The sequence below is a fragment of the Rutidosis leptorrhynchoides genome, chromosome 1 (assembly GCF_046630445.1).
Source record: "Rutidosis leptorrhynchoides isolate AG116_Rl617_1_P2 chromosome 1, CSIRO_AGI_Rlap_v1, whole genome shotgun sequence".
NCBI lineage: Eukaryota > Viridiplantae > Streptophyta > Magnoliopsida > Asterales > Asteraceae > Rutidosis > Rutidosis leptorrhynchoides.
Genome location: NC_092333.1, coordinates 81365517 through 81387683, shown reverse-complemented (window position 1 = coordinate 81387683; position 22167 = coordinate 81365517). Strand labels below are relative to the sequence as shown.

At 32.9% G+C, this 22167-nt stretch overlaps 1 protein-coding gene across 1 annotated transcript; it reads left to right on the top strand.

Moving 5' to 3' along the window:
- Positions 1-7025: 7025 nt before the first annotated feature.
- LOC139862054 (dihydrolipoyl dehydrogenase, mitochondrial-like) lies at positions 7026-9998 on the top strand. The gene is made up of 2 exons (XM_071850608.1): positions 7026-7403; positions 8516-9998. The coding sequence occupies exons 1-2, from the start codon at positions 7125-7127 to the stop codon at positions 9764-9766; spliced, it is 1530 nt and encodes a 509-aa protein (XP_071706709.1). The 5' UTR covers positions 7026-7124; the 3' UTR covers positions 9767-9998.
- The last annotated feature ends 12169 nt before the right edge of the window (positions 9999-22167 follow it).

The following is a 22167-nucleotide window of genomic DNA, read 5'->3' as shown; positions in this document are numbered from 1 at the left end:
CCACCTTTATTGTACTAATATTCTTGCCTAATCCCACTACCGAATTATTGTCAAAATGGGGTATTCCCTTTAGAATAAGTGTCGGCCATTTGATAAAAGCAAGTACTCTAATCGATCTCCTTCTTTTAAATAATCGAGTGAGATTATGGGCAATAGGGTAGTTCATGGTTGTGAATGAAATGTCCCGTTCTTATTGATTAAAAACGTTCCATATTAATTGATTTCGTTGCGAGGTTTTGACCTCTATATGAGACGTTTTTCAAAGACTGCATTCATTTTTAAAACAAACCATAACCTTTATTTCATAAATAAAGGTTTAAAAAGCTTTACGTAGATTATCAAATAATGATAATCTAAAATATCCTGTTTACACACGACCATTACATAATGGTTTACAATACAAATATTTTACATCGAAATCAGTTTCTTGAATGCAGTTTTTACACAATATCATACAAACATGGACTCCAAATCTTGTCCTTATTTTAGTATGCAACAGCGGAAGCTCTTAGTATTCACCTGAGAATAAACATGCTTTAAACGTCAACAAAAATGTTGGTGAGTTATAGGTTTAACCTATATATATCAAATCGTAACAATAGACCACAAGATTTCATATTTCAATACACATCCCATACATAGAGATAAAAATCATTCATATGGTGAACACCTGGTAACCGACATTAACAAGATGCATATATAAGAATATCCCCATCATTCCGGGACACCCTTCGGATATGGTATAAATTTCGAAGTACTAAAGCATCCGGTACTTTGGATGAGGTTTGTTAGGCCCAATAGATCTATCTTTAGGATTCGCGTAAATTAGGGTGGCTGTTCCCTAATTCTTAGATTACCAGACTTAATAAAAAGGGGCATATTCGATTTCGATAATTCAACCATAGAATGTAGTTTCACGTACTTGTGTCTATTTTGTAAATCATTTATAAAACCTGCATGTATTCTCATTCCAAAAATATTAGATTTTAAAAGTGGGACTATAACTCACTTTCACAGATTTTTACTTCGTCGGGAAGTAAGACTTGGCCACTGGTTGATTCACGAACCTATAACAATATATACATATATATCAAAGTATGTTCAAAATATATTTACAACACTTTTAATATATTTTGATGTTTTAAGTTTATTAAGTCAGTTGTCCTCGTTAGTAACCTACAACTAGTTGTCCACAGTTAGATGTACAGAAATAAATCGATAAATATTATCTTGAATCAATCCACGACCCAGTGTATACGTATCTCAGTATTGATCACAACTCAAACTATATATATTTTGGAATCAACCTCAACCATGTATAGCTAACTCCAACATTCACATATAGAGTGTCTATGGTTGTTCCGAAATATATATAGATGTATCGACATGATAGGTCGAAACATTGTATACGTGTTTATGGTATCTCAAGATTACATAATATACAATACAAGTTGATTAAGTTATGGTTGGAATAGATTTGTTACCAATTTTCACGTAGCTAAAATGAGAAAAATTATCCAATCTTGTTTTACCCATAACTTCTTCATTTTAAATCCGTTTTGAGTGAATCAATTTGCTATGGTTTCATATTGAACTCTATTTTATGAATCTAAACAGAAAAAGTATAGGTTTATAGTCGGAAAAATAAGTTACAAGTCATTTTTGTAAAGGTAGTCATTTCAGTCGAAAGAACGACGTCTAGATGACCATTTTAGAAAACATACTTCCACTTTGAGTTTAACCATAATTTTTGGATATAGTTTCATGTTCATAATAAAAATCATTTTCCCAGAATAACAACTTTTAAATCAAAGTTTATCATGGTTTTTAATTAACTAACCCAAAACAGCCCGCGGTGTTACTACGACGGCGTAAATCCGATTTTACGGTGTTTTTCGTGTTTCCAGGTTTTAAATCATTAAGTTAGCATATCATATAGATATAGAACATGTGTTTAGTTGATTTTAAAAGTCAAGTTATAAGGATTAACTTTTATTTGCGAACAAGTTTAGAATTAACTAAACTATGTTCTAGTGATTACAAGTTTAAACCTTCGAATAAGATAGCTTTATATGTATGAATCGAATGATGTTATGAACATCATTACTACCTAAAGTTCCTTGGATAAACCTACTAGAAATGAGAAAAATAGATCTAGCTTTAAAGGATCCTTGGATGGCTTGAAAGTTCTTGAAGCAGAATCATGACACGAAAACAATTTCAAGTAAGATTTCCACTCGAAATAAGATTGTTATAGTTATAGAAATTGAATTAAAGTTTGAATATGATTATTACCTTGTATTAGAAAGATAACCTACTGTAAGTAACAAAGGTTTCTTGATCTTGGATGATTACTTGGAATGGATTTAGAAAACTTGGAAGTAAACTTGCAATCTTGGAAGTATTCTTGATTTTATGAAACTAGAACTTTTGGAATTTATGAAGAACACTTAGAACTTGAAGATAGAACTTGAGAGAGATCAATTAGATGAAGAAAATTGAAGAATGAAAGTGTTTGTAGGTGTTTTTGGTCGTTGGTGTATGGATTAGATATAAAGGATATGTAATTTTGTTTTCATGTAAATAAGTCATGAATGATTACTCATATTTTTGTAATTTTATGAGATATTTCATGCTAGTTGCCAAATGATGGTTCCCACATGTGTTAGGTGACTTACATGGGCTGCTAAGAGCTGATCATTGGAGTGTATATACCAATAGTACATACATCTAAAAGCTGTGTATTGTACGAGTACGAATACGGGTGCATACGAGTAGAATTGTTGATGAAACTGAACGAGGATGTAATTGTAAGAATTTTTTTTAAGTAGAAGTATTTTGATAAGTGTCTTGAAGTCTTTCAAAAGTGTATGAATACATATTAAAACACTACATGTATATACATTTTAACTGAGTCGTTAAGTCATCGTTAGTCGTTACATGTAAATGTTGTTTTGAAACCTTTAGGTTAACGATCTTGTTGAAAGTTGTTAACCCATTGTTTATTATAACAAATGAGATGTTAAATTGTTATATTATCATGATATTATGATATATAATATATCTTAGTATGATATGTATACAGTTAAATGTCGTTACAACGATAATCGTTACATATATGTCTCGTTTCGAAATCATTAAGTTAGTAGTCTTATTTTTACATATGTATTTCATTGTTAATACACTTAATAATATATTTACTTATCATTTAACATAATTAACCAAGTGTATCAATATCTTAATATGATTCATATGTACCTAGTAAGACGTTGTTATAACGATAATCGTTATATATATCGTTTTCGAGTTTCTTAAATTAATAGTCTCATTTTTATGTATATAACTCATTGTTAAAATACCTAATGAGATACATACTTATAATAAAATCATGTTAACTATATATATAACCATATATATGTCATCGTATAGTTTTTACAAGTTTTAACGTTCGTGAATCACCGGTCAACTTGGGTGGTAAATTGTCTATATGAAACCTATTTCAATTAATCAAGTCTTAACAAGTTTGATTGCTTAACATGTTAGAAACACTTAATCATGTAAATAACAATTTCATTTAATATATATATAAACATGGAAAAGTTTGGGTCACTACAGTGAATGTCGGCCAAAACAAAAGAGGAGCACCATATAACAACCCTTTAATCATCTCAATCATATTTCTCTCAATATTATTATCTAATTGTATCATTATGGTTTCTTTTAAACATGATCAAACGAATGCAAGTGGTGATGGTTTCATCGTAAATTGACATGAACAGGAGGAACCATGTCATTGTAATGTTTTGGGGTTTGAATACGATCGTGAGACAGAATTATGAAGGGTATTGATGATACGTGGTGTATTTGAATCAAAACAGAAATCAACTGTAGTAGTAACATGGATAGAAGAGAAGGAAGAAAAAAATTGGTGGTTTTGGGTTTACCTTGGTTCAATGAATCTGCAAGGAAGTAGCGGCTCATTTGATTTTATGTAAGTTTACTTGGGTTGTAGATATGTTAATGGTGTTTGAACGAATCAAGAATTGAAATCAATTGTTTGTTTATGGTTTGGTGGTGAATGGTTTCGTGAAAGTTGAAGATAGCATCGATGGTGGCTCTCGAAAGGAAACGATATCATAGAGTGGCGAATGGAATGAAAACAAGGTGTGTGGTGATGATTAAATGGGTGTATCTGCTATAATTGATCATACTGCTATGTGAAGTCGATGTATAACAAATTGGAGACACAAATGATTCTCGCAGACAAAGAAAATAATAGATGAACTTGACTGCTAACAGATTCTTGGATTCATTCTGTGATTTAAAGTCGTGATTTGTACTAAAGAATAAATCAACTACAGATTGATAATGATAGGAAATGATTTTGATTCTCTTAGGATGAAATACGTAATTGTTTTTATTTATAAATGTATATAATTGTATTTTTATATAAATATATATCAGTATATGTATTTTTATATATGTATATCTGTATTTTATATATATCTATAAGTATATATATATATATATATATGATTATATATAATTCATAAACTTTAATATTTATGATGTTATTAATAATAAATACTAATACGGATAAAATTATTAATAAATATTTCAAAATACTAATAATAATAATGATAAAAATAATAATATTAGTGTTAGAAATAATAAAAATAATAATTATAAAAATAATGATAATTCTAATAATAAAAATAATGACAGTTCTAATAATAAAAATGATAATTTTTATAAAAAAATTAGTTTCAATAATAATACTACTTACATTAAAAATGATAATAATAATATCGATAATTTTGATAATATAATAACTTATATCAAATTTCATATTTATCTATATATCTGTATATTGAATATATAAAGAATCATAATTAATTATACAATTTGATATCTAATATTAATGAAACAGATAATAACAATAGAATTAATAATGATAATAATACTAATATTAATAGTAATACTATATCAAATTTCATATATACTTTATATAATAATATTAATGATACAAATATTGATAATAATAGTGAAATTAATGGTAATAATATTAATAATACAAATATATTACTATCAATTATATATTTTATTGAATCTTTAATATTTATAATTTACACTATATATAATATTACTTATGTATAGAATTTGTTTATACAAATATATTTACATATTTATTTACACACAATTGTTCGTGAATCGCCAAGAGTAGTCAAAGGGTAAATGAATACAGGAATACAATTCAAAGTTTTTGAGATTTCAAGATTACAGACTTTGCTTATCGTGTCGGAAACTTATAAAGATCAAGTTTAAATTTGGTCGGAAATTTTCGGGTCGTCACAATGTGAATCCATACAAAAGAAATAGTGTAGTCTCATGAATGTATAGATACTTACATAATGATGGACGACTCGGATGAAGAGGGAAGGACACGAAATTAGAAATGACGGAATGAAATCACATGATCGTCGATGGTCACTAGATACAAAGGAAATAGGAAATTGGATAGGGCTAAGTTTAGTTTTGTTTATTTTTTTAATATTTAAATGACTCATACTATAAAATTATAAGCGGAGTAATTTCATATATTTTAGTAGCTCAAACTATAAAATTTTAAAAATATATATGGGGTCCTATTATTATATTTAGTGGTATTCTATACCAAATATATATATATATATATATATATATATATATATATATATATATATATATATATATATATATATATATATATATATATATAGGGGCAGGATCAATGGGGAAGTAACCAATCGGAGGGAAGCGGGGGGAAGCAAAATTTTTTTTTTTTTCATTTTTTTTGGAATTTTTTTTTTCCGGCATCAAGATCACACGAAAATATGAACATTTAGAAGAGACACTTCGTGATGAATGTTATTATTTAGGCAGGAAAACGATCGACAAAAATAACATTCAAGATAATATTGTTCGTGAAGAATATGAACGTTTTTTTTTCTTCATGTTTTGTGAAGTAAAATTTAGCCCGATTTAGAGTTTAGGGTTTAGGGTTTAGGGTTTGATGTTTTGGGTTTATTCCATAAACCCAAAACACCAAACCCTAAACCCTAAACCCTAAACCCTAAACTCTAAACCGTTCGTGTTAAAAACTCGATATAAATCCTAAATCTAAACCCTAAATCTAAACCCTAAACCCTAAATTTCTAAACCCTAATATCTAAACCATATAAACCCTAATATCTAAACCCTAATATCTAAACCCCAATAGCTAAAACCTCAAAATACGCTCGAAAAATACGATAATTGTTATATATTACTTCTTCGAGCGTTTTCCCGCCAAAATAAAAACATTTATCACAAAGTGTCTCTACTAAATGTTCATATTTTCATTTCATCTATAATGTTCGTGAACAAAGTTTTTTCAAAAAACGAAAAAAAAAAGTTTTTGCTTCCCCCCGCTTCCCCCCGAATGGTTACTTCCCTCTTGATCCTACCACTATATATATATATATATATATATATATATATATATATATATATATATATATATATATATATATATATATATATATATATTTGTGATCAATTTCGAAAAGTAGTAGTGTCACGGGACCCCGCAGGTTACACACACTCGCCACTGTTTGAGACTTGGATGACCCTAATATAGACAAGATGTTATTATGGAAGTGTTACAACATTTACATGACTTACAACATGATAAACTATAAACGTTCAATGACTAAAAATCATATGCATTTTATGTAATGCACACTACCGATAGGAAGATAACATATCTTATTTTAAGGACTAGCGATTCAATTTTTCTAAACATTAGGATCACTTATTACATTAAAAGTTCATTTATGAAATTTTGGGTAAACGTTAGAGAACAATGGCCTGTCTATGTCTATTAAATTGTAAAGGAAAAGGGTCAACAAAGACCATCGAAAAGTTTAATAAAAAATTACCATTAAATCAATTTGTTAATTAAGATATGAGATGCAACTTTTAATTGCTTATTAAAAAAACACAATCAAAATATACACTTTCCTAATTTATTTTCGCATATTGCATCACACAAATATTGTTCAAAACCTAAAACAAATAAATAATTAAAAAACTACAGAGAGATCATGGCTATGGCGAATTTAGCCAGACGAAAGGCTACCAGTCTTTTCAACAACACTGTAATCTCGTCAGATGCAATTAGGTATTCATTTTCACTTTCATCTACTTTCTCTAGAGGATTCGCTTCAGGATCTGATGAAACCGACGTCGTCGTCATCGGCGGCGGTCCCGGTGGATACGTGGCGGCGATCAAGGCTGCTCAATTAGGGCTCAAAACTATTTGTATTGAAAAACGCGGTGCTTTAGGTGGTACTTGCCTCAACGTCGGCTGTATTCCTTCTAAGGTATATTCTAATTTCGATTATTAGTTGTTTCTTTTATATTAGTTGAAGCTGTTTTAATTTTGGTAATTTAGGGTTTAATTAGTTGTGAGTTGGATCTAGTGAAATAGCTAGGTATAACCGTGTGCATGTGATATATTTTTTGGATGTATTATTAATAGTTTACAGGTGATGATTTTTTTCCTTTTATTAATCTGCAACTGTTATACAAAATCACACTGCTTCGATCATTGTATGGATGATTCACGTTTATGTCTTTCAGGAATTAGGCTCATGAGTCAATTAATACATTTCCATACATTAGATTATATTCATTAATATGCTTGTTATCTAGTTCTTTGTTATCAATAAGTTGTGTTGGATGATCTAGAGTAGATTAATTATAAAAGCTACAAAACTTAGGCAGTGTTTGGTTGCTCAAAATTTCCTTTATTTTTCTGTTTTCATTTCGTTGAAAAATGAGAGATGGTTTTTGTTTTTAAAAATTTCTAGAACAATAGTGAAAACTTTGATTACTTGCTATAATGTTTTCATTTTCCAGCATAGAGACAACGTATTCCCTATCTTTAAAAATGAAAACTGTTCAGAAAATATTTAATAGCGTTTTCAAAGGTTATAAATTCAAAAGTAGTTTATAATGCAATTACGTTACTGCTTTTGTCTGTGATGACGCATCATCTTTGTCTGTCACCTTTATACATGTCACCTTTATACAAGTTTTTTAACAGGAGAGTGAACTTTAGAGATGAACATCGGGATTCATGATGTCATGTTTAAAGAATTTTTGGTAGTATCTAATTTTGTTTGCAGAAAACTGTTTGCAAAAACCAAAATAAGAACTCCTTTGAGCTCACCAAATGCCACGGCCACAGCAGCCTTTTTTGAGTCACGTGTTTAGGATAGCCAGTCGTGAATTTGGGAATCATGGTTAGACTAGGGCTTGTTTACTTACCACTTAATGGTTTGTTTCTGTACAGCTCTTAATTCAGTAAGTAAAATTTATTGTTGTTTCTTTGTCACTTAATCTGAAAATTGGTATGTATACCAATGCATTATATGGATCTTGCTTACTTTGAATTTATGTTTATGGCTTTTTTTTTTTTTTCAATTTCCAGGCACTTCTTCATTCATCTCACATGTATCATGAGGCCAAAACTACATTTGCCAAGCATGGAGTTAAATTTGATAATGTTCAAGTGGATCTTGCTGAAATGATGGGTCAAAAAGATAAAGCTGTATCAAATCTTACTAAAGGTATTGAAAGCCTGTTCAAGAAAAACAAAGTAACATATGTTAAGGGACACGGTAAGTTCGTCTCTCCTTCAGAAATTTCTGTTGACACCATCGATGGCGACACACAAGTAGTGAAAGGCAAGAACATCATAATTGCAACCGGTTCCGATGTCAAAGGACTACCCGGGATCACAATCGATGAAAAAAGGATCGTATCATCTACTGGTGCTTTGGCCTTAACAGAAATTCCTAAAAAAATGATTGTTATTGGGGCTGGTTACATAGGTTTGGAGATGGGTTCAGTGTGGGCCCGTCTTGGGTCCGAGGTCACGGTTGTTGAGTTTGCACCCGACATCGTTCCTTCAATGGACGGTGAGATCCGCAAGCAATTCCAACGTGCCCTTGAAAAGCAAAAAATGAAGTTCAAGCTCAAAACCAAAGTGGTAGCAGTCGACACGTCATCTGACATCATCAAATTAACCATTGAACCATCAGCTGGTGGTGATCAAACTGTACTCGAAGCTGATGTCGTGCTTGTGTCAGCGGGTAGAAGCCCGTTTACATCAGGACTGGGTTTGGATAGCATTGGCGTTGAAACCGACAAGATCGGCCGAATTCCTGTTGACAAACGTTTCACTACAAATGTAAAGGGTGTTTACGCCATTGGTGATGTCATCCCTGGGCCCATGTTGGCCCACAAAGCTGAAGAGGATGGTATTGCGTGTGTGGAATTCATTGCAGGTAAAGAAGGACATGTGGACTATGATAAGGTACCCGGGGTCTGTTACACGCATCCCGAGGTTGCGTCTGTTGGAAAGACCGAAGAACAGGTTAAGGAACTTGGAATTGCGTACACTGTCGGGAAATTTCCGATGTTGGGAAACAGCAGGGCGAAATCGATTGATGATGCTGAAGGACTGGTGAAGATAATAGCTGAAAAGGAGACGGATAAGGTATTAGGTGTTCACATAATGTGTTCAAATGCAGGTGAGTTGATCCATGAGGCTGCTTTAGCGTTAACTTACGATGCGTCGAGCGAGGATATCGCACGCACGTGTCATGCTCATCCTACTTTGAGTGAGGCTGTGAAGGAAGCTGCAATGGCGACTTATGATAAGGCCATTCACATATAGGAAAAGCAATAAGAGATAATTGTTTGTACTTGTGCGTTCTGATATTTATTATCAGGAGTTTGGATTTATAGAGAATGAGGTATTATGAAACGTTTTCACTACTTGTATGCTCAAGTGGTTGAACATAATTTGATTTTGATGTTGGGTTTGACCTCAAGTCAATCAGCGGATTTGTCATAACGGCATTTTGATATGCTTAATAACAGTGTTGGAGGATCTCTACCTTTTGATACATTTTATGATTTGTGCTTTAGAGGCTGTGGAGAGCATTTATGAACGTATATCTTTGCAGACTATATATATATATATATATATATATATATATATATATATATATATATGGTCAGATCAATGGGGAAGTAACCAATTGGGGGAAGCAAATTTTTTTTTTTTTTTTTCGATTTTTTTTGGAATTTTTCTTTTTCGGCATCAAGATCACACGAAAATATGAACAATTAGAAGAGACACTTCGTGATGAATGTTATTATTTAGGCGGGAAAACGATCGACAAAAATAACATTCAAGATAATATTGTTCGTGAAGAAAATGAACGTTTTTTTTTCTTCATGTTTTGTGAAGTAAAATTTAGCCTGATTTAGGGTTTAGGGTTTAGGTTTTAGGGTTTAGGGTTTATTCCATAAACCCAAAACACCAAACCCTAAACCTTAAACTCTAAACTCTAAACCGTTCGTGTTAAAAACTCAATCTAAATCTTAAATCTAAACCCTAATTCTAAACCCTAAATTTCTAAACCCTATAAACCCTAATATCTAAACTCTAATATCTAAACCCCAATAGCTAAAACCTCAACATACGCTCGAAAAGCACGATAATTGTTATATATTACTTCTTCGAGCGTTTTCCCGCCATAATTAAAACATTTATCACAAAGTGTCTCTACTAAATGTTCTTATTTTCATCTCATCTATAATGTTCGTGAACAAAGTTTTTTCAAAAAACGAAAAAAAAAAAAAAAAAAGTTTTTGCTTCCCCCTGCTTCCCCCCGATTGGTTAATTCCCTTTTGATCCTACCACTATATATATATATATATATATATATATATATATATATATATATATATATATATATATATATATATATATATATATATATATATAACACATGTGGGAACCATCATTTGGCAACTAGCATGAAATATCTCATAAAATTACAAAAATATGAGTAATCATTCATGACTTATTTACATGAAAACAAAATTACATATCCTTTATATCTAATCCATATACCAACGACCAAAAACACCTACAAACAATTTCAATCTTCAATTTTCTTCATCCAATTGATCTCTCTCAAGTTCCATCTTCAAGTTCCAAGTGTTCTTCATAAATTCCATAAGTATAGTTTCATAAAAATCAAGAATACTTCCAAGTTTGCAAGTCTACTTCCAAGCTTTCTAATCCATTCCAAGTAATCATCTAAGATCAAGGAACCTTTGTTATTTACAGTAGGTTATCTTTCTAATTCAAGGTAATATTCATATTCAAACTTTGATTCAATTTCTACAACTATAACAATCTTATTTCGAGTGAAAATCTTACTTGAACTGTTTTCGTGTCATGATTCTGTTTCAAGAACTAAAAACCTTGCATGTAATATAATTACCACATATATGAAGTAAATATTATATGATGTAAATATAACTCTCGCTAACGCTAGCTATTTTGTTATTTTCTAATATATATATATATATATATATATATATATATATATATATATATATATATATATATATATATATATATATATATATATATATACTCGTTATAACTACAAATTTTAGAACTATGGTTTTTTTTTTTTAAATGCCAAAGTTACACATCGTATAGGTTTGCTACATGGTTGTTCTGGTTAAAAATTGAACTTGCTTGAACTGTTTTGTAACAAGAAACTACGACTTCCAAACGAATTCGATTGGAAAATGTAAAACGAATTCTAGTGGAAATAAAACAAGCAAAACTTTCAAACGAATTCAAGTGGAAAACAAGTATTAACCCGACAATGATCTGATACAACATGCAAGTCAAAATGGGTTGAGCAATGAACCTTGAGACACAAACGAAATATTGTGTTTTGTTGGCTTTAACTTCACCACAAATTTATTTGCACTTTACTAAACACGCAGTTGCAACATGAACATAATACTATCAGGAAGCTTAAAAATAAACAGGCTTAGAAGCTACAACATATTACTATCAGAATGAACTAAGAACAGTAGATTGTTGCAGAGCGAGCAACCTGCACCACTCTCGTTAAGGATCAGTACTGCAGCCATTAGGATTTGATTGCCAAAGAAGCCAATCAATCTTCCTTTTATAACACATATTGAGACCCACTCGAAAGATTTAAGTTCGATTTCCATTAGAGCATGTGGACCGTTCCAAGATTTGTTGGAAAACACCTTGAGATTGCAATTCTTCCAAGTTAAATATGCACATGTCTATTCAACCACTTGTCACATTCGAGACCCCAATGTCATTTGCCCCGCTTTGCAATTCCCCCGAAAGGCTTAGCTAATAATTAGGTTTGAGACACCTCCAAACCCCCACCACTTATCTACTCTTTTTCCCGAACGTCCATGGAATGTTTGCAAAAGAATATAGAATGATATAAGGTTTTTATATCATCATCACAAAGGGGGCATCTTACAGAATTAATATCAATACCCCTTTTGTCAAGTTCCACATGTATTGGTAGCCGACATTTCAATAACCTCCAAATAAACACTTCCACTTTCAAAGGGACAAGGCTGTTTCTATGTGTTTTCTGGTGTGAATTATATCCAAGAGATCTGTTGTCTTCAATTAGCCTAGTGAGTTCATTGGTAGAGAAAGAGCATTTGTTTGATAACTTCCAATGTCAAGTATCACTAGACCTGTCAAGTTATACATAGGAAAGTAATCAGTTAGCCAAATCATCGAGATCATCACGAGCACGACCACTTGGACAGCGGCTCCAATTCCATTTGAGAGTGCAATTTTGATCCATCCATCCATCCTTGATATTTTATCAACTTGACCCATCCATCCATCCCTGATATCTGTAATTGGATCTTCTTTTAATTTGTTTAATCACTGAAAAGTAGTCACTAACAGCAGCCCATATGTACAATGACCAGGACCTGACTTGTCCTGCACTAGGCACTAGCTAGTGAACTACTCTGATCTGTTTCTTTTTTTATATACTCCGTATAATATCAATATTATCATCACCCATCATCTTTATTTTATGTAGCCTTTGTTTCTTGTGCATTCTTTATGCACAAAGCAGCCCATGATTCGATCTTTCTTGAATTTTAATATCATTATTTCTTTTCATTAATTTATGATCATTACACCAGCCACCACTTTATTAATATTATTTTATTCTTTGTGCTTTGTTGACTTGTAACTTGTGCTCTGAAACTTGTACGTCTTCGTGTTTTTTTTTTTTTTTTGAAAGGCAAGTTGTTGGCATCGAATACTCTCATTTTTCAAGCATGCCCGCCCTTTCGGGCAGAAAACCCGAACCGCATTACAGGGATCCGAACCTTAAATCATCCTGAGGGGCAGGCGGTTGGACCTGGGTCCTGAATACGGGTCGGTAAAACCTTTCCCGGGACAATCCGGCTTTCAGAAAATAAATCCCACTGATATTTTTAAGGGGAGAGACCCGAATTTGAGACCTCCCCACCCCACTGGATCACTAGGGTGGATTCTACGTCTTCAAGTATTAATCTAATGCATTGATAACTTGTACCTTTTGGATGATGACTTGTACCTTGCGTGTTTTAACGTTTTCTTGACATATTCTTCATTTTGGCGCTCCGTAAACACTTAAGAAATTTTATACAAATTACAACTCGAAATCGTACAAATACAAATTAAATCTTATTATTTCGACCGATTTTGCGACTAAATATATGTTCATTTTTAGCAATATCAACACTCGACGGGGCTCGAAAGGATATAGCGGTAAATTATGAGGGCCTGAAGGTTATAAATCCCGACGGGGAAAGAATATGCTGAAGTTCAAGTTGAAGCTCAAACAAAAAGACGAAAACATGAGATGCTTTAGGTGCATTAGATAAAGGCTCAAATATAAAAGCACTCTTTCATTTCTTCCTATTTTTTCTGGCCACCTTCCAGGTAATAATTTCAGCTTTTTCGGTCACCATGCGTAATCAACAATAATTTCTTGACTTTGACTTTTATTTAGATGCTAAATTAAGATTTTTCATTGACTTTTATTTACGGATTTGTTGTATTCTGACTTTTAGGTTTCAATATTGAAACGTTGAACGTATTATCGCCTATCATTACTGCCTTTGCTGGATCATGGAAACGTCGGTGTTAAACCGCTTTGGTTTCAGATTTCTAGATTCATTTATTGAAAAAGGTATCTGATCATGAACTTTTTATGTATTCATGTGTATCTTTTGTTGAGTGTTTGTAGAAAGTTTCACCCCCGTTAGGTTTGTAATTGGGTACAAGTTGAATCGATGCAAAAGTTTTTTTTTCTATTGTTACTCTAATTTTTTTTCAACTTCGTAGTTTTGTTGTGTGCATTGAAACCATGGATTCTGTATGCGTTTGTTGCAGGATTCTTTAATGGATTTTGTTGTCCGTGATTCCGTCTTCCACTTGAGCTTTTAATGTATGTAATGTAATTTGTTAATAGTGTCGTCTTTGCTCTTACTGTAGGATCGTGTAAACAGGATTAACGACCTAATCGACTATATCGAGTGCGGAAAATCTCGATATAGTGTTTTATATTCAAAATACACAAATATACTTTGATCTTTAGATATAGAACGACTTTAGGGTGTTAAAGATCGACCTAGATGAATGCTAGATGACCAGAGAATCGGTTTGGACGTTTTAGTGCGGCTAGGTTCGTTACCCTAACAAGTAAACCGAAGTTCTCTATATATATATATATATATATATATATATATATATATATATATATATACACAGCGTGTGCAACCGTGCGGTTGCACCCCTGCAACCTTCCGGTTGCACTGTGTATCCGTACGGTTGCATACCTGCAACCGTACGGTTGCATTCCAGTAGTGAGGTTTAAACGTTTAATCATTCTAACTTGATCGTAATGAACCTGGGGACTATAATGCACCAACAAACTCTCCCTAAGACCCAGTTCATTAAACAGATCAATAAAATATACTTCACCTGCAAAACAGACAAACAAAACATGCAATCTAGCAAACCTAGCAATAAATAGATAAAACGTTCAAGTCAAGTTATTACAACCACATCGAATGAAAGAAAAATAAAACGCTCACGTTCACATTACACCAATTCAAATTCAACAGATAGACTTTTAAGCATGAATATCATACACATAGCATGTACGAACAGCACGATTGAACTGAATTGCCTGCTCCGCATTAGGCAACTCATAAAAGATTGGGTGTCTTCGCAACACCTTAATGTCTTCTTTGCACAGATTTTGGATCCACATAGGATCAATAATCCTAATTTTGATCCAAGCTTCTTTTAGGATTATACAACAAAATAACAGCTTCTTCAGATCGCCCATCATAATACCACCATCGAAAACGATCTCCAAAATTTTGTGGCATCCTACGCACTGGAGCATACTTCATTGTCCTGGCACGCTTGTAGTTAACCACTCGAACCCTGTTTCCAATAGATTGATCAGTACGATAAGAAACCTTCGGAAACTGCGGCTCTAACACAGACCAGCCATACTTGAATTCTTTCTTAATCTTGAACTGCATCCACTGACCCCATCCATCAGACTCATGATAGAGCAATGGTAATCTAGCAAGTTCCATCATCTCAAAATATGGAAGCGTTTTCAGATCAGCAGCATGCTTAAAATAATCGACTCCATTCTCCCTTCGTACCGCGAAACAATTCAAATCTTTCAAATACGCCCAGCTTAGGATCTTTCTCAAGTTCCGAGGTCAAGAAATTAACCCTTTCTTTCAAATCATTTACCCCCTTATTCTTCTCATTGTTATTGGCAGTCAAATCATCAACTTTATTAATCAATCCAAACACAACAGTCTGAAGATTCACAAAAGAAGGATCGATAGTCGTGAGAGTCAACGAACTGCGTGCCTGAGTAGAAACAGCTGGTAGTGTTGGAACTTGTTGTTTTGTCTGAGTAGGTTGCACTGGAGGAGCCTGAGCTTGTTGAGTTGCTGTGGAAGTAGCAGAAGCACCTCCCGAAGGATCAACAACTCTTCTCACATGACCTCTTTTCCTCTTCGGCTTTCTCAAAGGTTCATCTTCAGCAACCTCCTTTCGCTTTAAGGACATCAACAATTCACCACCTTCTGTCACATCATCTTCCAAAACTATAATTGTCTAAGTCCTCGGCAGCACGACCAGATTGAGAACCAACTTCCACAACCTCCTCTTAATCAGCCGTCTCAGTAAGATCAGGAACAATGTCTTCCTTGTCAGAATCACTATCCTCATTCCTCCACATCCTTGGATTTCGAGCTACGTAGTCAACCTTTTTCAAGTGACCGAATAGTGGACGGTTTGTGTAGTGACCCGAACTTTTCCATGTTTATATATATTAATTGAGATTGATATTTACATGATTAAATGTTTCCAACATGTTAAGCAATCAAACTTGTTAAGACTTGATTAATTGAAATATGTTTCATATAGACAATTGACCACCCAAGTTGACCGGTGATTCACGAACGTTAAAACTTGTAAAAACTATATGATGACATATATATGGATATATATATAGTTAACATGATACTATGATAAGTAAACATATCATTAAGTATATTAACAATGAACTACATATGTAAAAACAAGACTACTAACTTAATGATTTTTAAACGAGACATATATGTAACGATTATCGTTGTAAAGACATTTAATGTATATATATCATATTAAGAGATATTCATACATGATAATATCATGATAATATAATAATTTAAAATCTCATTTGATATTATAAACATTGGGTTAACAACATTTAACAAGATCGTTAACCTAAAGGTTTCAAAACAACACTTACATGTAACGACTAACGATGACTTAACGACTCAGTTAAAATGTATATACATGTAGTGTTTTAATATGTATTTATACACTTTTGAAAGACTTCAATACACTTATCAAAATACTTCTACTTAACAAAAATGCTTACAATTACATCCTCGTTCAGTTTCATCAACAATTCTACTCGTATGCACCCGTATTCGTACTCGTACAATACACAGCTTTTAGATGTATGTACTATTGGTATATACACTCCAATGATCAGCTCTTAGCAGCCCATGTGAGTCACCTAACACATGTGGGAACCATCATTTGGCAAGTAGCATGAAATATCTCATAAAATTACAAAAATATGAGTAATCATTCATGACTTATTTACATGAAAACAAAATTACATATCCTTTATATCTAATCCATACACCAACGACCAAAAACACCTAAAAACACTTTCATTCTTCAATTTTCTTCATCTAATTGATCTCTCTCAAGTTCTATCTTCAAGTTCTAAGTGTTCTTCATATATTCTACAAGTTCTAGTTACATAAAATCAAGAATACTTTCAAGTTTGCTAGCTCACTTCCAATCTTGTAAGGTGATCATCCAACCTCAAGAAATCTTTATTTCTTACAGTAGGTTATCATTCTAATACAAGGTAATAATCATATTCAAACTTTGGTTCAATTTCTATAACTATAACAATCTTATTTCAAGTGATGATCTTACTTGAACTTGTTTTCGTGTCATGATTCTGCTTCAAGAACTTCGAGCCATCCAAGGATCCATTGAAGCTAGATCCATTTTTCTCTTTTCCAGTAGGTTTATCCAAGGAACTTAAGGTAGTAATGATGTTCATAACATCATTCGATTCATACATATAAAGCTATCTTATTCGAAGGTTTAAACTTGTAATCACTAGAACATAGTTTAGTTAATTCTAAACTTGTTCGCAAACAAAAGTTAATCCTTCTAACTTGACTTTTAAAATCAACTAAACACATGTTCTATATCTATATGATATGCTAACTTAATGATTTAAAACCTGGAAACACGAAAAACACCGTAAAACCGGATTTACGCCGTCGTAGTAACACCGCGGGCTGTTTTGGGTTAGTTAATTAAAAACTATGATAAACTTTGATTTAAAAGTTGTTATTCTGAGAAAATGATTTTTATTATGAACATGAAACTATATCCAAAAATTATGGTTAAACTCAAAGTGGAAGTATGTTTTCTAAAATGGTCATCTAGACGTCGTTCTTTCGACTGAAATGACTACCTTTACAAAAATGACTTGTAACTTATTTTTCCGACTATAAACCTATACTTTTTCTATTTAGATTCATAAAATAGAGTTCAATATGAAACCATAGCAATTTGATTCACTCAAAACGGATTTAAAATGAAGAAGTTATGGGTAAAACAAGATTGGATAATTTTTCTCATTTTAGCTACGTGAAAATTTGTAACAAATCTATTCCAACCATAACTTAATCAACTTGTATTGTATATTATGTAATCTTGAGATACCATAGACACGTATACAATGTTTCGACCTATCATGTCGACACATCTATATATATTTCGGAACAACCATAGACACTCTATATGTGAATGTTGGAGTTAGCTATACAGGGTTGAGGTTGATTCCAAAATATATATAGTTTGAGTTGTGATCAATACTGAGATACGTATACACTGGGTCGTGGATTGATTCAAGATAATATTTATCGATTTATTTCTGTACATCTAACTGTGGACAACTAGTTGTAGGTTACTAACGAGGACAGCTGACTTAATAAACTTAAAACATCAAAATATATTAAAAGTGTTGTAAATATATTTTGAACATACTTTGATATATATGTATATATTGTTATAGGTTCGTGAATCAACCAGTGGCCAAGTCTTACTTCCCAACGAAGTAAAAATCTGTGAAAGTGAGTTATAGTCCCACTTTTAAAATCTAATATTTTTGGGATGAGAATACATGCAGGTTTTATAAATGATTTACAAAATAGACACAAGTACGTGAAACTACATTCTATGGTTGAATTATCGAAATCGAATATGCCCCTTTTTATTAAGTCTGGTAATCTAAGAATTAGGGAACAGACACCCTAATTGACGCGAATCCTAAAGATAGATCTATTGGGCCTAACAAACCCCATCCAAAGTACCGGATGCTTTAGTACTTCGAAATTTATATCATATCCGAAGGGTGTCCCGGAATGATGGGGATATTCTTATATATGCATCTTGTTAATGTCGGTTACCAGGTGTTCACCATATGAATGATTTTTATCTCTATGTATGGGATGTGTATTGAAATATGAAATCTTGTGGTCTATTATTATGATTTGATATATATAGGTTAAACCTATAACTCACCAACATTTTTGTTGACGTTTTAAGCATGTTTATTCTCAGGTGATTATTAAGAGCTTCCGCTGTCGCATACTTAAATAAGGACGAGATTTGGAGTCCATGCTTGTATGATATTGTGTAAAAACTGCATTCAAGAAACTTATTTTGTTGTAACATATATGTATTGTAAACCATTATGTAATGGTCGTGTGTAAACAGGATATTTTAGATTATCAGTATTTGATAATCTACGTAAAGTTTTTTTTAAACCTTTATCTATGAAATAAAGGTTATGGTTTGTTTTAAAAATGAATGCAGTCTTTGAAAAACGTCTCATATAGAGGTCAAAACCTCGCAACGAAATCAATTAATATGGAACGTTTTTAATCAATAAGAACGGGACATTTCAGTTGGTATCAGAGCGTTGGTCTTAGAGAACCAGAATTTTGCATTAGTGTGTCTTATCGAGTTTGTTAGGATGCATTAGTGAGTCTGGACTTCGACCGTGTTTACTTGAAAAATGATTGCTTAACAAATTTTGTTGGAAACTATATATTTTTAACATGTGAATATTATGTGATATATTAATCTCTTAACGCGTTTGATATTATGTGATAGATGTCTACCTCTAGAACAAGTCCCATTGACTCACCTAATAATAATGAAGAGTCAAATGTAAATTGGAATGATTCGTGGACTGATTCACAAGTTCCCGAAGAGGAACCGGAAGAAGAGTCGGAACCGGAAGAAGAATCGGAACCGGAAGAAGAATCGGAACCGGATGAAGAAATAGAACCGGTGGGGGAAATAATAAAAAGGTTAAGTAAAAGAGAATCCTCAACCAACCGACCAAGGTTAATTATGGTCAATGGTGTTTCCACCAAGGAAGCAAAATATTGGGAGGATTACCAATTCTCCGATGAATCGGATTCCGACGAGAATTCCGATGATGTTATAGAAATTACCCCAACTGAATTTAAAAAGGCAAAAGAAAATAATAAGGGAAAGGGCATAAAAATAGAGAAATCTAATTCCAACCCCGATGAACTTTATATGTATCGTCAACCCCCGAATTCCTTAAGTTGTAACAATGACCCGGGAACCTCTAAACCACCAGGTTTTTCTAAACCAATGTGGATAACGATGGCTCGTATTAGGGGAACATCATATATCCCTAGAAACTTGGCAAAACGAACCAAAACCAAAGAAGAAGAAACAAGCGAGTCGGAATAAGATAGCTGTATTCGTGTGGTGTAATATATGTAATATAGTGTGCTTATGCTTTATGATATATGTAAAAAAATTGCTTGTATTAAAAAGTATTTTTTTTATGAATCTAACTCTTGTCTATTTTACAGTATAAAAACACAAAATGGATAGACAACCCAATATTTTAAGAGACCTACCCGGAGACATGATTGATGAAATCTTGTCTAGAGTCGGTCAGAATTCCTCGGCACAACTATTTAAGGCGAGATCAGTTTGTAAGACATTCGAAGAACGTTCCAAGAATGTCTTGGTTTATAAGAGACTTTCGTTTGAAAGATGGGGGATATCACATTGGGAAACCCATAAGTTACGATGTGTTTACTTTGACGCATATATTGCGGGGAACCCAAATGCTATTTTACGCAATGGGTTAAGAAATTATTTTGACTCAATATATCCGAATATTGGACTTCGTGATTTAGAAAAAGCGGCTAACATGCAACATAAAGAAGCATGTTATGCTTACGGATTAGTAATGTTCGCTTCTCACCAAAGTGAGAACAAGAACATCGGGCTACAACTATTAAACAAAACGTTCCCACAAGTGACAGAGTCGGTAATTGGGGTAAGAAATGAGGTTTTTAGATTGTTACGGGACTATTGGACATTACGTAACCCTCGTCCCTTTGACGACGTTACAACACTCTGTCTTATCAACGGCCATAACGGTTATGTTGCATAAGACCAAGGATGGGAAGTAGTCCTAGTAAAACCAGAATGCATGACTTGTTTCTGGACGTATGAATTACGTGTCTTTATTGCCTTTGCTGAACGACTTGTGTACTAGCTAGAATTATCTTCACAACTATCTTGTATCAAAGTTATTGTGTGCTATATTTCATGCTTTATGTAAAATAAGCGGTATTGTAAGTTTGTAAAATATTGTATAAAAGTTTGAACGCGAAATATTATTATAATCAGTTTTTCATATAGAATTGTAGTAGTTGAATTGTATATTAGCTACTAAGTATGAACTTAACGGGTAGGTACTACCCGAATTTAAACTTATAAAACGCTAATATGAAGAAAAAGCTTTTATAAATGAGTTCATATTATGCTACGAAATACTATTAACTACTCTTAATATTCTGTATGATTAACTTGTTCCATTTAACTATTTTGAAGGAAATGGCACCGACTACTCGACACACCGTGAATATGAATGAAGAGGAATTCCGTACTTTTCTAGCTTCAAACATAGCCGCAGTACAGGCTGCGCTACATACCAACAATAACCTTGGATCTAGCAGTACAGGAAATCGTGTAGGATGCACCTACAAAGAATTCACTGCCTGCAAACCTTTGGAATTTGATGGAACCGAAGGACCGATCGGATTGAAACGGTGGACCGAGAAGGTTGAATCGGTGTTTGCCATAAGTAAGTGTACTGAAGAGGACAAAGTGAAGTACGCTACGCATACCTTCACAGGTTCTGCGTTAACATGGTGGAATACCTATCTAGAGCAAGTGGGACAAGACGATGCGTACGCACTACCGTGGTCAGCATTCAAGCACTTGATGAACGAGAAGTACCGTCCCAGAACCGAGGTCAATAAGCTCAAGACAGAACTTAGAGGGTTACGAACCCAAGGATTTGATATTACCACGTACGAAAGACGATTCACAGAATTGTGCCTATTGTGTCCGGGAGCATTCGAAGATGAGGAAGAGAAGATCGACGCGTTTGTGAAAGGATTACCGGAAAGAATCCAAGAAGATATAAGTTCACACGAGCCCGCCTCCATACA